This window comes from Heloderma suspectum, chromosome 11, assembly GCF_057233095.1.
Source record: "Heloderma suspectum isolate Gila_16-S chromosome 11, 16-S_ref, whole genome shotgun sequence".
Taxonomy (NCBI): domain Eukaryota; kingdom Metazoa; phylum Chordata; class Lepidosauria; order Squamata; family Helodermatidae; genus Heloderma; species Heloderma suspectum.
The window spans coordinates 31,015,309-31,035,600 of NC_139468.1; the positions used below are offsets into that span (position 1 = coordinate 31,015,309).

The 20,292-nt window shown below is 47.3% G+C and overlaps 1 protein-coding gene across 1 annotated transcript in view; it reads right to left on the reverse strand.

Moving 5' to 3' along the window:
* AGBL1 (AGBL carboxypeptidase 1) overlaps window positions 1–20,292 on the reverse strand; it is a 732,367-nt gene that overhangs the window by 678,164 nt on the left and 33,911 nt on the right. The window contains 1 exon segment of the mRNA XM_084816379.1: window positions 1,528–1,565. Within this exon segment, the coding sequence (XP_084672505.1) occupies window positions 1,528–1,565 (38 nt within the window).

Below are 20,292 nucleotides of genomic sequence, written 5' to 3' on the forward strand. Positions count from 1 at the left end.
TTAGCATACCAGGAAAAAAGCCTTGGGGGCCCTTGGGAAATGTTATTTTTCTAAGGGTTGCTGGTGTTGGAGTTGTCTTGGGAAAACTGCATTTCCCAAGGCCATTGGGGCTTTTCATCCTTGCACACAAAGGAGTGGAAGAAGGGAGAGACCTCCCTCTTTCCCTGTCCCACAGGCCAGAGAGCTGCCTCTGCAGACCTAACAAGGTAAGTGTGGTTTCAACGGGGGGAGGAAGAGGAGGCTGGCTGAGTGGAAGGGGTTTGTGGCAGGATGGAAGGATGGGGAAAACTGGGTATTCTTTTCAGGATCAGATTTTTTTTAAATCTGAGCTAGAGTAGAATTTGGGCTCCTAATGCTAGGGATGTTTGTTGCTGGGAAATCCAGCTGTTTTTTGGCTCAGTGGAGCCAATGGAGCTTCACACCTGCTATTCCCCGAACTCCAGGAACTTTGGTATGCATTGAGGGGTGGGGGGAGGTTCTGTAATGTGTGCAAATTTCTGACCAATTTCCACAAATTACGGCCAAATTTGCACAGTTCACACATATTCCACAAATTTGTAATGATTCAGCCGTAATTTGCACAAATTGCTCAGAAATTTGTGCAATTTGCAGAGCCTTCCCCAAAATGTGCAAAATTCCCAGGAAATCTGTGAACTGGCCCAGCTCACTGCAGATCAAGTCGAGTGCTGCAGCGGGAGCTGAAATGAAGTCCAGGGAGGCAAGCCTAGGACAATTCATCTAACTCCTCCTCACAAACAGATTTCTCTGATATCCCTACCCAAGGTGCTGAATCCATATCCCCAAAATGGATTTAGAGCCTTGGATAGCTCCTTTAGAGTTCTGGCTGATTCTGTCTGAAACCCAGAATGGATCCACCACCCCACTGAAATCAGAGCCACCAGCCTCCACTGCATGTGGCTTACTGGGCACTTTGACGGTGGTTCTGAAGCTCCTCCTGGCTTCCCATCTCCTCTTCTCCTGTGTCTCTGGGGGCTGATGATGGGGGGGAGAGTCTCAGAGCTGGGCCAGGAGTCCAAGCAAACAATATGGAGACCTCCAGACCTGTGGCTGGAATGACTGGGTCTGAAGGCTCCTCAGGATCACTGGAAGTGTGGCGAACTGCTGCTATGGTCCTTCTCCTATGGCCACTACCAGTCAGAATAGACAGCCCTGGGCTAAATGGGCCAGTGGTACAACTCCGAAGAAGGCAGCTCCATATACACAAGCATGGTTAAAATATTCACCTTGTCATTTTAGAAATGTCACTGGGAATACTTCCTTACTGATTTTGTAAGTTATCCAATTTAGGATGCAGTAAATAAGGTAGACAGGACCTAAATATCACAGACACTCTTCCTTCGTTTCACGGAATTCGTCCTCTGTGCTGTATTGCAGTTTCAGACAAGCAGTACTGATTAGGATGAAGGAGGGAGGGGATGGAATTACCTTTGGGGAAATGGGAACATTTCTACCTACATAGACAGCATGGAAAAGGGAAAGGAATGGTGAGAAGGTAGAAAAACTTACTTGATTTCAACAAAGCTGCCAGAGCTTCAACTGCTGCCCTAGGGAAAGAAAAGAAAAAGAGGGGAAATATCATTTTCTTCCATAATTTCTGTAACCTTTGCCTTCCTAATCTCTACTGTGGTCCCCCAGCTACTGCAAACCAGCAGAAGAGCTCCACAGAAAATCGTCAGAGTTCCATCATTTTATACCAGCTTGGAAGGCCTCATCCATTGCGTTTGGTTCAGTTCTACAATTAGCCCTCTAGCTTTGCATTAGCAATTACACTGAATTACACTGACCAGTTGTTACTACCCAGTAGGATACAAGGAATTATGAATATTTTATCCCTGAGTACATTCCTCCAGATCTCTTTCTATATCCTAGGAGAACCTGGGCCTAGATTTTACCTAACTTCCTGATGCCCCAGGAGTTGGCCACAAAAAGATTTCCAGAAAGGAAAGGATTCAGAAGTAGGGATGTCAGAGAATTCTGCCATGGATCTCAGAGAGGCCAAATGCCAGTGCATTCGACCCCCTGAAATCCATGGTGGAACAAAGCCCCCTGCCCCACCACCCGGCGAAAGGCACGTAAAACGGAGCACTTACCTGGTGCCGTTCGCGCTGCTTTGCGAATGGCGGCCGCATCTACAGCCACCATTTGCTTTGCCATTTTTGCCGTGATAGGCTACGTAAATATTTATGTAGCCTATCAGGGCAAAAGACAGGGGCGCAAATGGCATAGTGGCCACCATTTGCACCCCTGTCTTTCGCCCTGATAGGCTACGTAAATATTTACGTAGCCTATCACAGCAAAAAAACAGGAACGTAAATGGCGGCCACCGTAGCTGCCTCCATTTGCGTCCGCAGGCTCCGCATGCCTCCGAATGCACCTGGCCAGTGGCTAAGCAGAGTTGCCGCGGAGCGGAGCCAGCTGGGTTAGGATTTCGGAGGGGGGAGCGGAGCGCTTCCCCCCACCACGAATCACCTCTGCGAAAAGCTAAGTGACTTTCGCACATCCCTGTTCAGAAGTCCCAGCTGGAAGTACGTCACACCAGTTTTCCAAACCATGTGGGTGTCTACATGTGGCTCTATTAGCCCATACAACCAAAAAAATAGAGGATACACCAGGGCCTAGGGGCATTCTGGGGAAAAGAAGAGATCGGATGGCCGCATTCTTGGCCATTACTTCACTTCACAATGCTCCCACCAACCTAGTAAAAATACAAAAAGGAAGAAAAGGGTGCCCATGCCAACCGCAACCTGGTAACATTACTGCCCACACACACATGCACACACCTTGACCAGGGCTAGGGATATACTGATTTTGTGAAATTTGTTCCATCTGTGTTTCGTGGACTGGCAGTCATCTTTTGTTCCGTCGTCCACTCATTGACGGAATTGGATTTTTTTTTAGGGATGTGCAAGAATTTTGTTCCTGTTTGCAAATGCGCAAGTGTGCTAATGCGGACTTGTGCCCATGTGTATTTTCACTAATGCACACCTGTGCTGATCTGTACTAGCACAGATTACAGTGCCTGGCCACGGTAATGAACTGAAACTCAATCCAGAGAAGACGGAAGTACTGTTAGTGGGTGGTTTGTCTGCCCGGCTAGGTGATATTCAACCTGTTCTGGAGGGAGTTGCACTCCCCCTAAAGGATCACATTCATAGTTTCGGGATGCTCTTAGATCCAGAACTGTCACTTGAGGCACAGGTGAACTCAGTGGCATGGAGCACTTTTGATCAGCTTAGGCTGGTATACCAACTATGCCCTTATCTGGACAGAGATAGCATAGCTACAGTTATCCATGCTCTGATAACTTCTCGTCTGGATTACTGCAATGCGTTATATGTGGGGCTGCCTTTGAAAATGGTCCAGAAACTTCAGCTGGTCCAAAACAGGGCAGCAAGTTTGTTAACATGGACTGGCCAGCAAGCTGATATTTCGCCAGTATTTTTCCAGCTGCACTGGCTGCCAGTCCATTTCCAGGCCCGATTCAAAGTGCTGGTATTAACATTCAAAGCCCTTAACGGCTTGGGGCCAGGTTATCTGAAGGATCGCCTCCTCCCATATGTGCCTGCCCAGACCTTAAGATCATCCTCAGTGGCCCTTCTCTGTGAACCCCTGCCAAAGGAAGTGAGGAGGGTGGCTACTAGGAGGAGGGCCTTTTCTGCTGTGGCACCCGGGCTGTGGAATGAGCTCCCTAGTGAGGTTTGCCTGGGACCTACACTGTATTCCTTCCAGCGCCACGTGAAGACCTTTTTATTTTCCCAGGCATTTTAGCTTTCTAGACTTTAAGCTTTGCTGTTTTAAATCTGTATTTTAAATCCCTGCATTGCTGCTAGGTTTTATTCTGGTTGTATTGTTATAGGTAAAGGTAAAGGTGTCCCCAACCAGTCGTGTCTGACTCTAGGGTGTGGTGCTCATCTCCATTTCTAAGCCGAAGAGCCAGCGCTGTCCAAAGATGCTTCCATGGTCATGTGGCCAGCATGACTGAACACCGAGGTGCACGGAACGCTGTTACCTTTCCCGCCAAAGCGGTACCTATTTACCTACTTGCAATTTCTTGCTTTTGAACTGCTAGGTTGGCAGAAGCTGGGACTGAAGATGGGAGCTCACTCCGTCACGCAGCACTTGGGTCTCGAACTGCTGTCCTGCCGACCTTCCGGTCTGCAATTCAGCGTCTTAACCGCTAAGCCACCGCGGCCCTATGGTTTTAATGTTTTATATATTTTATCTTGTTTTATTGTGTGCTCTTTTGTTTTAATTTTTGTGAACTGACCAGAGAGCTTTGGCTATTGGACATAGGGATGTTGGAGAAATGCTCCACAGACCCCAATGAGGCTGAATTCTATTGAATCCGGCCCCCCAAAGTCCATGGAGGATCGGATCTCTTACCTCCACCTCCCCACGAAGTCCTCACCGGCCGGATCCTGCCTGCTGCCAGCTCCAAAGCCCTAGCAATACAGCTGCCATTGCCATATCGCTGGCTGGACTGATGGACTATGGATGCAAATGGCATCCACTACGCCATTTGCATCCCTGCTCTTTGATGTGATAGGCTACATACATCTTTACATAGCCTATTGTGTGAAAAAACAGGGACGCAAATGGCATATTTGCGTCCCTGTTCCTTCGCGTGATAGGTTACATAAAGATTTACATAGCCTAACATGTCAAAGAGCAGGGATGCAAATGGTGTCCACTACGCCGGACGCCATTTATGTCTGCAGTATGTCAGTCCAGTCAGCGATACGGCAATGGTGGCTGTATCACTGGGGCTTCGGAGCCGGACGGCGGCTCCACAGAATTGCTGCGGAGCGCAGCCAGCCAGCAAGGATTCTGGGGGGAAGGACAGATTGCCTCCCCCCCCGTGGTCCCCCCCCACCGGAACAGCAGGTAAGTAATTAGTACATCCCTAATTGGGTGGTATATGAACTTGAGCACGCTCCGGGAGAGAGCACAGGACAGGAAGGCCTGGCGTGCTGTGGTCCATGGGGTCACGAAGAGTCGGACACGACTGAACGACTGAACAACAACAACAATTGGGTGGTATAGAAATGAAATAAATAAAATAAAATAATAAATACATAGCACAAGTGTGCACTTGTACTAATGTGCATTTGTTCAAATCCCCCCCCCCAAGTTACAAAAAAAATACCAGTCTGCAAGTTGGCACTACTTGGAAAAAGCCAGTCTGCTGTGGAATCTGTGGGTCAGATTCATAGAAATCCAAACTCATTTGAATCCATTGCAGGTTTCTCCAACATCTCTAAACAGGGCCTCTTCTAACTTGGTGCTGGCCCTGAAAATGGTGCTGCCTTTATTTATTTATGTTTGTTTGTTTGTATGTATGTATGTATGTATGTATGTATTAGATTTGCCATTATTAGCCGCCCATCTGGCCAGCTACCCAGCCACTCTAGGTGGCGTACAATACAAATAACAACACAAAATATAACAAATTGACATAATCAACTGAACAAAACAACAGTGCTCTAAAAAACCCTAACCCACCCCAAGTGCCCACCTCAACAGCCAGGTTTTCAAAGCCTAGCAGAAGCTCATCAAAGAGAGGGCATGGCAGAGGTCACTAAGGTGGGAATTCCACAGAGAGGGGGCCACCACAGAAAAGGCCCTCTCCCTAGTCCTCACCAGCCTAACTGTCCTGACTTGATGGGAAAGACAGAAGGCCTTCTTAGGCCGATCTCGTTGAGCAGCCAGCATCCTTGATGTTGTTGGAGGTGCTCCTTAAGATAGACGTTTGAGCCAAGACTCTAGAAAGAGTTCTTTTTCCCTCTCTGAACTTATTAAATCAGGTCTGTCACCCGTCAGGGAACTTAGAACTAGATGGCCAGCAGCAGCCCCATCATCTTGCCTCATTGTAAGACCAAAGAAACTGAGCTTCAAAGGTGGAGGATAGGTCTTTCCAGATCAGGTCAGTGGAGGCTGGTAGCTCCTATTTCTGTGGGGCTGTAAATCCATTCTGCGTTTCGGTCAGAACCAGTCAGAAATCTAAAGGATCTATCCAAGGTGCTGAACCTATTTTGGGGATAGCGTTCAGCACTTTGGATAGCTCTTTTAGAGTTCTGGCCGGTTCTGACTGAAACCCAAAATGGATTCACAGCCCCACCGAGATAGGAGCCACTGGGTCAGGGGTCATGCTGAAAAGAGCATAAATGTCATTGGCTTAGCACCTAGGAAAACAGCTGGGATGACACCAATGTAGGGATGCTGGAGAAATTCAAGACAGATTAAAATGAGCTTGGATTTCTAAGAATCTGACCTGTGGAATCTACTGAGGAGCACACACACACACCCGTCTGTGTGGAGTCCGTGGATGATTTTTTTTACTTTCCCAAAATTTTCGCTTATAAATCCATAGAAAAATACATAAGTTTCTGCTGAGGAAACGTTGAATGGAATGGGGGACAATACACTAAATGTTACTTACTGAGGTAAATTATTGAAATACTTATGTAAATATTGACATAAATATTTCCGTATTTTTCTGCATGATGGAAAAAATATATATTTGTGCACGTCTGGGCGGATGACAGAACAAAAATGCCTGACAATCCATGAAACACAGATAGAGCAGATTTTACACACACCGTACATCCCTACATCAAGGCCCCTAAAGCTAGCTTCTGCTCAGATTCTCCCACACACTTTGGAGCAAATCACCTTTCTGTATCCCCACATCTAGGAAGTTCTAAGTGTCCACAGAGCCGGCCGCATACTTGCATCTTCAAAGCCCTGCATGCCCACAGCCTTGTTACACTGTAATCTCTCTATAAACAAAAGCCTCAGATAAATCACATTAACTTTCACACTGAGCCAATTACCAAGCTGCAGTATGGAATAAATATTTTATTGCCACTCAACCGCTATTTATCGGGCATCCGCTCAGCAGCTGAGCAGAAGCGAGATTCCAGCGCAGAGACTCCCGCCAGTTCCCGCTGTCCCAAGGCTGGCCTCCTTCCTTGTTTATAACACTTTAACCAAAAAAAAACCCAGCAAATCACAGATAAAAACTAGCTGGGCTGATGCTTCAGGACTAGCAGTCCACTGATTGAAAACCAGGACTGTTATCAGAGCTGCTGAAGAGAGAGAAAAAGAATACATAACAGCCAGGTGGTTACTGAGTTGTGGCCAGTGTGAGACCAGCCAGTTCTATGTTTCCAAATGACACCTGCTGGCATGGGCATTAATAAATTGTGCCAGGCTGCATGCAGTAACTTTTCACATCTCACTGCATGTGCACCTGTACTTTCATGCCCAAGGGAGAATGCAAAGTTTGCATCATCTTTACCCTACTTTACCTGAAGTGATATGGAACCATCTGTGAGTGCTCATGCTGTAGGCCACATTCCCCAAGCAGCCAGCTTAGCCAGGACACATCCCCAAGGATATGCTACATCTGCTGTAGAATTGTACTGACTACACTTAATTCCAAGCACGCTGTCACATAAGAACATAAGAAGAGCCTTGCTGGATCAGACCAAGGGTCCATCTAGTCCAGCATTCTGTTCACACAGTGGCCAACCAGCTGCCCATGGGAAACCCACAAGCAGTTCATAAGTGCAACAGCACCCTCCCACCCATGTTCCCCAGCAACTGGGGTACATGGGCTCACTGCCTCTGGTACTGGAGGTAGCACAGAGCTATCAGGACTAGGGTTGGCGGAGAATTTCTCCCCGAAACTTCGGGGGGCCAAGCGCCAACGTGTTCGGCCCCCCGAACAAGTTTCGGGGAGAAATCCTCCGAACTCCCCCCCCCCGCACCCCGCACCCCCCCCCCGGGACGGGACTTACCTTCGCCGAATGTCCCTCCCAGCGGCGGGTCCGGCCGGCAGTTCGGCGGGTGTTCGAGAGGGGCGGGAGCGGCAGCCAGTCTTTCGACCGGCTGCCGCCGCCGCCATTGCAATAAAAGAAAAGAAAAAAAACGCCCCCTGATAGGCTACGTGATGATTAACGTAGCCTATCACGGCTGACTTTGCAGATCTAGCCGTGATAGGCTACGTGAATCGTCATGTAGCCTATCAGGGGGCATTTTTAAAAAAAAACAAAAACTTTCGTGTTCGCGGCCAGGCGAGGCGGGAAGCCTCCTCCCCGGCCTGAATTTCGGCCGGGGCGAGGCGGGAAGCCTCCCCCCCGGCCTGAATTTCAGCTGGGGCAAGGCGGGAAGCCTCCCCCCGGCCGGAACTTCGCGGGGGGAGCAGCGAAGCGCCTCCCCCCCACCGCAAACGTCCTTCGAGAACAGGTAAGGGACTTTCGTCCACCCCTAATCAGGACTAGTAGCCACTGATAGCCTTTCCCTCCAGGAATTTGTCCAACCCCCTTTTAAAGCCATCCAAAGTGGTGGCCATCACTACATCCTGTGGTAGCAAATTCCATAGTTTTACTATGCACTGTGTGAAGAAGTTCTTCCTTTTATCTGTCCTGAATCTCCCACCAATCACCTTCATGGGATGACCTCGGGTTCTAGTGTTATGAGAGACAGAGGAAAATGTCTCCTTATCCATATTCTCCACACCATGCATAATTTTGTAGACCTCTGTCATGTCTCCCCTTGGCCTCCTTTTTTCCAAGCTAAACAATCCCAGCTGTTGTAACTGTCTCTCATAGAGGAGATGCTCCAGCCCCTTGATCATTTTAGTTGCCCTTTTCTGCACTTTTTCCAGCTATACGATATCTTTCTTTAGGTGTGGTGACCAGAACTGTACACAGTATTCCAAGTGTGGTCACACCATAGATTTGTATAGGGATAGTATGATATTGACAGACTCTGGCATGACCAAGAAACAGCACTTAGGAGGAAGCTAAGCAGATGAACTGGTGGGGTTATGCAGATAGCAGCAAGCCAGTTTAGTAATGTCTGTGGATCACCAGGGGAGTCTGTTTTACCTTTCAACCATTTCGCTGATATCTTGATATGCCCTCTTTCACTTGCTCCTATGTCAGTGAACGTTCACCTGTCATTCTTATGAGGATGGGCCAATATTCAGTGATAGAGCACATACTTTGCATGGCAAATGTTTCAGATTCAACCCCCAGCTGAAAACCCCCAGAGGAGACAACCCTGGCTAGATGGGAGAGTGGTCTGATCCAGTGTAAGGCTGCTTCCTATGTGTCTATTTATTTATTTATTTATTTATTTACAACATTTGTATACTGCTCCACATCTTAGGGGTGTACGAAATACTCACCCCCTTCTGGTTCGGGCATCCGCGGGGTGGACGATCCGTCCCGCCCCCCGGAATCCTCCCTGGCCAGCTCTGCTCCACAGCAAGTCCGCAGAGCCGCCGGCCAGGCACATCCACAGCCGGACTTCCATCCACTGCCGGGCTGCGGACGCCAATGGCATCCAGCATAGTCGACACCATTTGCATCCCTGCTCTTTTCGGTGATAGGCTACGTAAATATTTACGTAGCCTATCACCAAAAACAGCTGTTTTCAGGAGACACCAAAAACAATGCAATGTTGGCACCTGCTTGACCTCCAGAGGCAGGCAGTTCCACAGGATGGGAGCCACCACACTGAAGGCTCTTCCCTTGGTGGACTCCCGTTGGGCAATAGGTCTATGTGGAACCACCAGGAGAATGACCTCAGTGACCAGGCAGGTTGGTAAGGGAGAAGGCACTCTCTCAGGTATCCTGGCCCCAAGTTGATTAGGGCCTTGTACACAATGACACAAGCACTACTCAAGGTGACACTGCTGTAGCGCTGGCAGAGCCTCCCTTCCACCCCAACACTGGATGTCTCTGCCCTCGCCAACCGGGGATGCAATGCGCTTCTATGCACACACAGGCATCCTGCACATACCAAGCCTTCACATGGAGTCAGGGTGGTGTAGTGGTTAGAGTGTTGTTGGACTAGAATGGGGCAACCAAGGTTCAAATCTCCACTCAGGCATGAAGCTTGAGTCAGTCACATCTCTGAGACTAACCACATCACAGGACTGTTGTGAGGATAAAACAGAGGGGAACTATATACACTGGCCTGATCTCCTTCCTGGAAGGATGGGAAAATAGATATAGATAGATAGATGATGATGATGGATGGATGGATGGATGGATGGATGGATGGATGGATGGGCGGACAGACGGACAGACAAGCATTCCCTGTCCTCATAGTAATAATATGTGTGACCAGAGGAATTTTCACAGAGATGTGAGAAGCATGCTCTACTACCCCTAGGGTGGTGCACTGCAGTTAGGGTGGCCATTTGTCCTACTTTACAGTCCAAGACTGGTTTAAAGATAAAAGAACCATGAACAGGGGTGTTGAAGCTGCCCATCAACAGTTAGCAACTTGATACCAGACTGAGCAAGTACACAGGACACCTGCTTACAGTCTTCCCCTCTATGGCAAGATTTATTTCTATTGAAATTAAAGCAATTATTTCTAAATTTGCATAAATACATATAAATCAGCATATGCAAAAGTTATGCAAAACTGTGTCCTCTTTTGTCCTCCTTTTTGGCGATGCATGTGGCCACCCTAACTGCAGTGAAGCTGCAGGTCCCTGGTGCCCAACAGCAAGGCCAGACTTGGAGGAGCAGGTGTACCATGTCCATCAGTAACCCCTTTTCACAAGACCCATCAATATCCAGGAAGGGGCTCAGCTCATCACTGAGCTTCCTCCTCCAGTGCTCTCTCCCAGTGTTGCAAAAGTTACTTGCGCATTGGCTCCTACCTCCATTCCCTGGCATCCCCCTGAGATGACATCATCTTACTGTTTGCTTCAGCCAACCTCCTGACAGAGCTCCCCCAGCTTCTGCATGTCTGGCTTCTGCATCTCTGGCTTCTGCAACTCCTGGCTTCTTCAGCATTGCTCTCACGTTAGATATGCCAGGGCGCGTGTGGCCATTTCCCTTCTAGAAGGTTTCTGGGACTGCCCCATACAGTATCTTTGGTAGCATTGCCAGGTCTCCAGACTTGTCCTGAAATTTCAAGGTTTTACCCTCCTGGGAAAGGACTAAAATTTCAGAGGTAAAGGACAAGTGATTTGATGCTTGGCTTCAGAGCTTTTGCTATTGGCTCCATACCACGTCCACCAGGCTCCACCCTGAGCCACAAGGCACAGCCAGAAGCTTCCTCTGGCCCACCAGGTGCCATCCTCACCACCACTAGGCTCCACCCCCTGACTCATGAGCCACCACCCTTTAGCTCCAAGGCTCCACCCCTCAGTTTCTAGGCTCTGCCACTGGGCCTTAGAACCTGAGCCTCTAGCAACAACACTAGTGGAAAGGACTATGGCTCTTTCCCCCACTGGCCTGTCCTCTTCATGCCTTCTACAGCCCTGAGAATAGAGCTAGTACAGCGCAACAGTGAGGGCAGGGGGAGGCAGGGGAGGACATTGAGCGATGAATCTGGCCAGCAGCCCAATGCATTGCTAGTGCTACAGATTGAGCAAGCTCGACAGCACGAGATGTGTGTGTTAACATGGTCACCTGGTCTCGCCATATGGCAAAGCAACGTCCTCTCATCCAGCATCAGAAGGAGATAATGAGAAGAGAAAGGCGGGAAGGGGGAGCTGGAGAGATGTGGAGAGAAGAAGAGATGGCCAACAACAAACTGCCCATGGGGGAAAGAGAGAGGGAGGAAATACGAAGGCAGAACCACAAGTGAAGTGGCGAGCAGATGCTGCAGCAGAAATCTGGATCTCGTGCCCAGTGCAAAACTTGAGATTTGTCTCAGAAAAGAAGGGAAATGCATATGCAAAGCTCCACTCTAAAGGCCCACAGACTTCACCAAGGACCTTTAGAGGATTCCTTCTACTAAACAGCCAAGTCTTCCTCTGCCCAAGCCCTTTTTAAAAGCCATCCAATGGGAAGGAGGCAGAGAGAGAGAGAGAGAGAGAGAGAGAGAGAGGCACAACAGCAACCAAGGAGGGTCCTGATCGCCTGTGGATGCTGTCAGTCTTAAAGTAAAATGTATAAGAAAGAGAGAAAGATGAACAGCAGTTCCAAACTGCCACTCCAGATGCCCAGTTAACAGCACAGCTGCTGATCAGGGCAGAAGCCGAAATGTTTAGCTTAGAATATATGTTTAATACTCTGTTGTTAGTCATATGTATGTACGTATGTATGCATGTATATTCCTAGTGGAAACAACGTAAATAAAGTAGACTTGCAAAATTTTAAGACAGCCCACCCCCCCGGTGCCTTCTGTATGTATCGGACCTCACCTTCCATCATCCCAAGCCAGCATTGCTGGGGCATTATGAGTTGTAAGTTATAGTCCAACACATCTGGAGGGTTCTGGGTTGGGGAAGGCTACTTTAAGAGATAAATTAGTCAAGTAGCCAATTACTCAGTGTCGGTCAATTTTGATCACCAAGGACATGTTTTATTCATATCAAAGGCAAATCTACTTATTGGAGGGAGGACTAATTGATTCTGGTTTATTACTCTACTAGAAAATGCAAAAGGAAATCTTAACTATGGCCTTTCCTTCCATCCAGGATTGCTGGCTGTTTTGGTTGGTTGTAAGATAAGTTACTATTTAATTGTAACCGTCATTCAGAATGGGATGTGCTCTGGGTAGGTTTGAGGCCCAGGGGAAGTGGAGTGTACCATAGTGCTCACTGACAGTTCTGGGCCACATCAGGCAAGCAGGAATCCAGACAGGACATTGGAGAGCACATTGCAGGAAGTGCTGCCTGGAGTATTCTCCCATGAGGAGCTGTTGTCTCCGCAAAGGACTGCAGTCAATGGAGGCCTTAAGAAGGCTGGCAGAGCCTGGTCTTTCAATGACTTCACCCTGGCTGGATGCGGACTGCAGTTCTTAATGGGCTGGTGTTTGTTTCTGTAGTCTCATGCTGAGGGACAAGAGAAACTGCAGGTGAGTCCGATGATGGGAGAGCTACATCCTCAGGCTGGATGGTATAAAAAGGGGTGCCGAGGGCTGCCCCTGAAGTGGGGTGACCTGTAACCTATCTGAATCTGAGTTCTCCTCAGAGTAATGTGGAGCCTCAGGACCAGGGGATATGACAGGCTGGTTTATTAGCACATCATTGTTGAAAGGTTTAACAAAATGCTGTACTAGTTCACTATATGCAAAGAGCATTTTTATATATAAGAGACCATTAAAAATACATAAACCTCACCCCTGCAGCACCAACAGAAGCAACAACCTGAAACAGATCAGTCCAAAAGCATAACATTGCATTCTACATCATGTATACGTTGGCTCCTATGCTTCGTTCAGTGTGGTTCAATCATGTTCTTGGGCCAATAAGCCATGGTGTGCCTGTGCATGCTCCTGATGCCATCAGACCCTGGTTTTAGATCCTGGTTTGTAAGCAGATATTAAAGCACAGTTTCTCAATGTAGACATCGCAGGAAATGGTGGTTTAGCAAGGGGAGGATGAGGACCAAGTGCATAGACACACAGCTCATTCTCAGACAGATAAACTATGGTTTGTCCACTTGAAATCATTATGTCAGAACCAGCCCAGTGGAACCAGCCCATGCTTACCCTCAAAGGCTTATTTGTGGACAATCACATCTGGCAGCTGGATTTCAATTTAATTTGTTAGTTAATCTATACATTGGTTAGAAAGCAGATGACTATCTCAACTCCAGTTTATTTAACAGGTTGAAAGACCTATTTAGAAGGGGTAATCATATGAGCTACTTTATAATCAAAAAGTGCTAGAGCAAGGAAAGGGGAAGCATGGGTGGGCGGGCTGTAGCAATCTGGCTGTAGAGCCAATCGTTCTGAACAACAAAGGCCTCTGAAGCATCTCCAACCCCAAACGAGCAGGCTGGATAGTGAAACAAGCCAACAGATTGACAAATGCTTCTTGCAAATTCAATATGCGCAAACTATGAACAACAGCAGGGGAAATTCTCCATTGTTCTCCATGCCAAATGGAAATGGGGTTACCTAACAAGACTAGACAAGTGCAGAGATATGGTAATAAGAAAAACAGTCCTTTATGTTGCCAAACCCAGGGGCACTTCAAAATCCCTACACAGAACGCACCTTTGTGTAGGAATTACCAGGCCGGGAGTCGCTTGTCAACGATCGCATGAACGTGGATTTCACCGCAGCCAGCCACAAAGGGAAACGAAGATGTGTAAAATCATTCCATGCTTTGCATGCTAATTCCTGCATGGAACTGCTTCCCATGTAGAATTTTGAAAATATTTCGAGCTTGCCAAATGGGGATAAAGCCACGTCTGGGATGTCTGAAAAGACACCGCATGGGATGGCTTTTCCCAGAGCACAGCCAAAATCACTCTCAATTTTTGGTGTCCTCCATCCCAATCCAGTAATATCACATACTCACCTAACCCAAGAGATTCGTGACTGTCCCTGATCCATATTGCCTCCATCTTTAACCAGTATAACTGTGTTGTTCTTTAAATATTGAGGATCTTATCTGTATGGATGACATTCTGCCTCTGCCTCTTTTGTCTAATCCTCTTTTAAAGCTAGTGGCCATCATGACCTGTCCCTTTGCATGCTTACTCAGAAGTAAGCCCTGCTGAATTCTATGGACCTCCTTCTGACTACATATGCACTGGGTCAGGCAGTTAAGGTGACTCTGAGCCTAGGAATTTGTTTTGAGGACCAGAGCTGAACTCAGCTCGCAGTCCTTTCACACAAAAGTCCACTCCTGCTTACACACACACACACACACACACACACACTATCTCTCTCTCTCCAAGAAGCTTTCTTAATTTCAGAAGCCTAATTTAGGTGGGGAAAAGTCACTTGGTTATTGCTCTTGATAAATGAGTTGGGCTCAGAAAGCCTTGGTGATCTGGGTGCAAATCCCACAGAGAACCACCAGTAGATCCCAAACTATTTTGAGCCCATCCTTGCTTTAATTTATCTAGCTCACAGAACTAGGAGGTTCTGAATGCTTGGTGCATATTTGGGGAAATTTAATGCTGGTCCAGAGAAAGCATCATGAGTTCTGAAACCAGGCTCAATGTAAGCCTCCCACTGCCCCCATCCTGATATGTGCTGGTCACTGAACCTTTTCCCTGCTGCAAACCTCTGCCTCTTCCAGGCAGCCACTGCAAGTCTATAAAGCACTTTGGAGATAAAAGATGCAACCATCCAAAGAGAACCCAATACAGGGTGTTTGCAAGCTGTAGTGATATACAGATGATAAGAAGAGAACTCATTTTTAGACTTATCTACAAGGAGATAAAATGTAGCAAAACTAATTTGAAAACGTCAAATTATTGGGGACAGATTGGGGATGGAACAAATGGGGGAAAAAATGTAAAGACCAGCTTATAGCAAGATAAGGAGAAAATGTAGGACAAACTTATATATTATATGAAGAGAAAGATGTATTCCAACCCAGGCCACAGAGGTAGAATGTATGTCAGTGAGAAGGAGCCAGTGGAAGACAGCAAGGGTAAAATAAGATGGTACTCGCAGTCTCAGATTGGGGAAGTGGAAGCATTGCTTCCAGAAGAAGTTAGCTAGGGATGGAAGAGCTAGAGATGTTCAAGAACACCAGGTTTCTCTGAACGTCAGCTTCCACTCATGCTGTGCTCAATTTCCATTCTCATTTGCCATTGCTGCTTGCTCTGCATGCATGGGAAACTTGCGCAAATCAAGCAGCCATCGAACAGGAGATTTCTGCAACTGTCCCCTGTTCAATTTGGGCAAATTTCCTAAATTTACATACATTTTCTAAAATCCCTCCATAGACTAAAGCAGGTCGGATTTAGTCTAGGGGGCATTTGCACAAATGACAAAATTTGCATAAGTATGGGAAATTTGCATAAAACGAACATGAGCACATGTTTGCCAATTTATGAACATTTTCGAAGAAGAACATGTGTTCATGGTCACAATTGCATTTGAAGTTGCAAACAGGGCATGTGTCATGCCTTGCGAACAACATCAAAATTCTTATACATCCCTAGGATTAGCAGGCCTGACACCAGCGGTGGTCAACATGGTTGGGTGTCTGCTGAGAGGTCCAGAGATTAGCTGAGGGCCAAATTGCCAAGTTGAGATACTGGGGCAAATCTCCCATTTCCTGGTGGAAAAAGTGACTGGCAGCAGGAGAACAACCCAAGCATAAGAAAGCCATGTGCCTCTGCCAGGCATTCCTCCTATTTGGGGTGGCCACTTATGAATCTCCCAAAAACAGGGACAGCATCACCCAAAACAAGAGAATACCATTTGCATAAAGCTTGCATATGCTAATCTATACATTTAAATGCAAATTAGACATTGTTGTTGTTGTTGCAATTTAAATAGAAATAGACTACATCTCACCACAGTGTGCCTGCCTGTTGAGTCTGCTGTCTGTGTGCTAACTGTTTATGGGCAACAGTTTATTTAGGGTGCAATCCAAAGCTTGTTTAGACAGAAAAAAAGTCCTGCAACTCCCAGCATCCCCCAGCCAGCAAAGCCATGCCCCCTATAGCAGCCATTTTGTGGTAGTGCCCAGGACAGCTTCTCAAATTGCCAAATGTGCTCATGGCCCCAAAAGATTGCCTGCCCCTGATAGAAATGATCTGTGAACTATGGAAAAGACATGGAGGGGCTAAGCCTCCCCCTCCACATTTCTGTTAGCTAGACATTCCTTAAAATTTCAGGGAAAGAGTAATTGTACAAAGCACAGCTATGGAAAGGAGCATTGGGTTGGATCCAGATTTGGTCATGCTTAGAATAAACCCAATGAAATCAATGGGACTTTGGCTAATCATGAGTAATTTAATTCCCATTGATTTCTATGGGACTACTCTAAGCATGACTCACTCTGGATTCAACACATTAACAGTGTCCTAGTATATGTATCCCTACCCAGACTCAATTTCCCACCCTTCTAAATCACCATCATCACCATTTGAGATTATTTCATTTCTTTTAAAAATGGTGTCTACTGATTAGTTTGACAGGATGGCAGTTAAGCATGAGTGGTTGAAAGGTAGGCTAAAAGTTTAACAAAATCATAGATTTGAATTGATCCTGGATTTGTTCTATGGTTTGGTTGATTGCTCAAAGATGTTTTTAGATATAAGTTGTCTTTGTGTATACCATCTGTCTGTGTGTTTTTATATTTTAAATTTTGCATATTGTACTTTCAGTGTTTTCACCTTTGTAAACTGCTCAGGCAGCTTCAGCTGTGGGGTGGTATAGAAATGTGATAAATAATAATAAATGAAAGCCCAGTTAATCTCCTAAGACTTGGTGGTCCAACTACACCCCTTTAGCCTGCCCTCCCTCCTTTAGTCTTTGGTTTCAACTGGAATACGTAGCAAAACAGTTGCCTGTGGTTGCTTGTCTTTGGCTATGGGTGCAGAACACGGCCTTTTTGGTTGTGGCACCCCAATTGTGAAACACCTTCACAATGGGAGGTTCAACTGGCCCCTCTCACTGAAGATTTTACACTGGTACCAACGGCTTTAAAACAAACAAACAAAATGCCACGCTATTGATATATTTTAATATCTCTCTGCTTACGGTTCTGTTTTATTGGCTTGTTTTAATGCATGTTGTTTTGATAATTTTGTGTAACTGATGTTTCAGTGCTGTAAACTGCATGAGGGAGGGGGCTTTCAGGGGTGAAAAACATAATATAAATGATTTTTAATTAAAAATAAATAAATACCTCCTCCCAATCACTGGATTTACACATTCAGGATGGATGTATCAGGAGCATTTCCTTGCCAACAGCAATTACTGTTGGTTGCAGTGGAGGCTGGTGGCTCTGATGTCAGTGAGGCAGTGGATCTGCTCTGGCTTTCAGCCAGAACTCCAAAGGAGATACTGAACCCTATCCCCAAAATAGGTTCTGCACCTTGGAGAGCTCCTTTAGAGCTCTGACTGGTTCTGCCTGAAATCCGGAGCAGATTCACCACCCCACGCCTCCACAGCTTGGTTGGTTCCTTCCTGGCCACCATCTTAAGGGGCTGCTCTTCCTCACCAGCAAGATTTCCACTTCTCCTTGGAGCAAGGCCAGGAGCAACTCAACGCCAGGCTTTGTTTATGGGGTTCTGCTTTGGCACTGCCACCCTCGTTAACAGCCCAGGAACTCTGAGTGACGTGAAGAGTACTGACAAGCTTATCGTGGCATGAACCTGCACACTGTCTCCGTCACCAGCCTGCCATCCCACACCAAACTCTGCATGCTTGGCCTTGGAAAGAGGCTGCCTGGAAAGGATGAAGATTCCAGAAGAGGCTTGGATAAATTTAGGAAGGATATCTTCTTCAGGACCTCAAACAGAGCCTATCAAAAACAAGGGCTGCTAAGGTTTTATTTCAATCAAACACTACCCCACGCTCTGTCCACCAAAGTGGGACCAGGGCAGAATCAGGGAGCTCAGGGTTGGAGTCTGGAAAGATCTGGCAGGTCATGAGCAGCTACGGCTGGGCCAAAGTCTCTCCAAAGAGAAGTTTCTGATGCATTTTTGTTTGCTTGTTTTTCCTTTGTGTGGGGGGGGGGGTGTTAAGGGATCCAATGGAAGCAGCTAGGGGAGGGAGGGGGAGGGAGAGTCATTTTGCCCACAACCCACCCCCCTGGTGAGGAAAGACAGGTCAGGAAGCCCCCTAGGAGTTGCAGCCAGAGTGCTTTCTGAAGGCTCTGTATCCCCCCTCCAGAGATATTTGCTAGAGGCTTTGGGCAGGCACCATATGGGGGAACCTTTGCCTGATGCTTTCCCTTGGAGCCCCCTTCCAGCTTTGCTTTAGCCTCAGAAGGGTGTAGGGTAAAGCAGAAAGCCCACTTAGAGGGATTTCCAGCAGGGTTTGTCTTGTCCCTGTTCAGGGCTGTTTCTCCTCCTGCACACTCCTTGCCTGCTCTTCCTCCCCCCCCCCCAACACACACACACCCATCCCTCCTTGATCAGAGTAGGGATGGGCAAACGAGCGATATTTCAGATCACCAGCAGTGGTGATCGCTCCTTGCTCTACGCAAAAAGGAAACCTGTGCAAATCAAGCAGTGATCAATTGGGAGATTTACGCAAGCTTCCCCAAATCCACCCAAATTTCCTAATTTGGGCAACTTTCCTCCATAGACTAAAGTGGGGACAATTCAGGCTACAGGGGGAATTTGCCCAAATCAAACTGAGAAATGGGAACAAGATGAACGCGAGCCTGTATTCGACAATGTATGAATATCTTCGACAGACACGGCTCATGCTCATGTTCAGAGCTTCGAATGGGGCATGCGCACGTGTTTTGCAAGCAAAAACAAAAGTATCATATATCCCTAGCTCAGAGACTCTCTTTGCTGTTTTCCCCCACTTCTCTTCTCTGGCCTTTCCCTGTGTCCCCCTTGTTCCTCTCTCTCTCTCTCTCTCTCTCTCTCTCTCTCTCTCTCTCTCACTCTCTCTCTCATCTCCATCTCCCTGCACTCTCCTTCTCCCGCACCCCATTCCTGCCTCTCCTTGAGGTCTCTTAAATGGAGTCCCTGCTTCTTTGGTCCCCACCCTTCCTTTCCCTGCCGGTCACAACCATGGCAAATTTCCTGCTTGGGCTGGCTGGTGAATGAGGCATGTTCCCCGATGATGTCATGCTCAGGCACTGCCACTCAGGCCCACATCCATTGACAGTGGGAAGGAGGTGGTCTCCAGAAATGAGCCCCAAGAGTTACCCACAAACATATATATTAAACCTACGATACATAAAATTTGGGAAGAGTGGGTTCTTGCCTTAATGGTGAAGGCATTATGGCATGATCACGTTTTCATGGAGATGCTAGCAACCAAATAAGGAATATCCTCTCTTGACACTTATCCAGAACCATTTATCACTGGGCAGCTCCAGAGCATTTACACCACGGAGTCTTTTCCCTTTATCCTCTGACACATGGGGAAAAGGCAAGCAGAAGGATGAGCAAGAGTAACTGCCACAGTTGTCTCTGCAGTGGTGTTCATTCTGGAGAGTGCACAGAGAAAATCCCTCAGTGTATTCATAATGTCCGGGATGGGACCAAAAACATGTTATGGAGAGCAGTGAAACTTTGCTATCCTAGATGGCTGGAGACTCTGATAGTGGAGTCCAGGCATTTGACTCTGTATGCACCTGTCTGCAGCAGAGCGAGGGGCAGCACAGCATAATCCACACCATCGGCTTGGCCGGAACCAGCCCCCATTTGGCTCCTTCTGGCTCCCAAATGTCATATATCAACAGCCATTCCAACTGGCTCTGTCAGGGGACATGATGAGATGGGGACTACTCCATCTTCCTGGCTGAGAGACCAGCTGCCATCAGGTCCCTTCCCTGAATGGTCACCAGTCAAGTTGGTCGTTGTTACGAACAACTGTGTAACTTCACGAATTTGAGTTTGC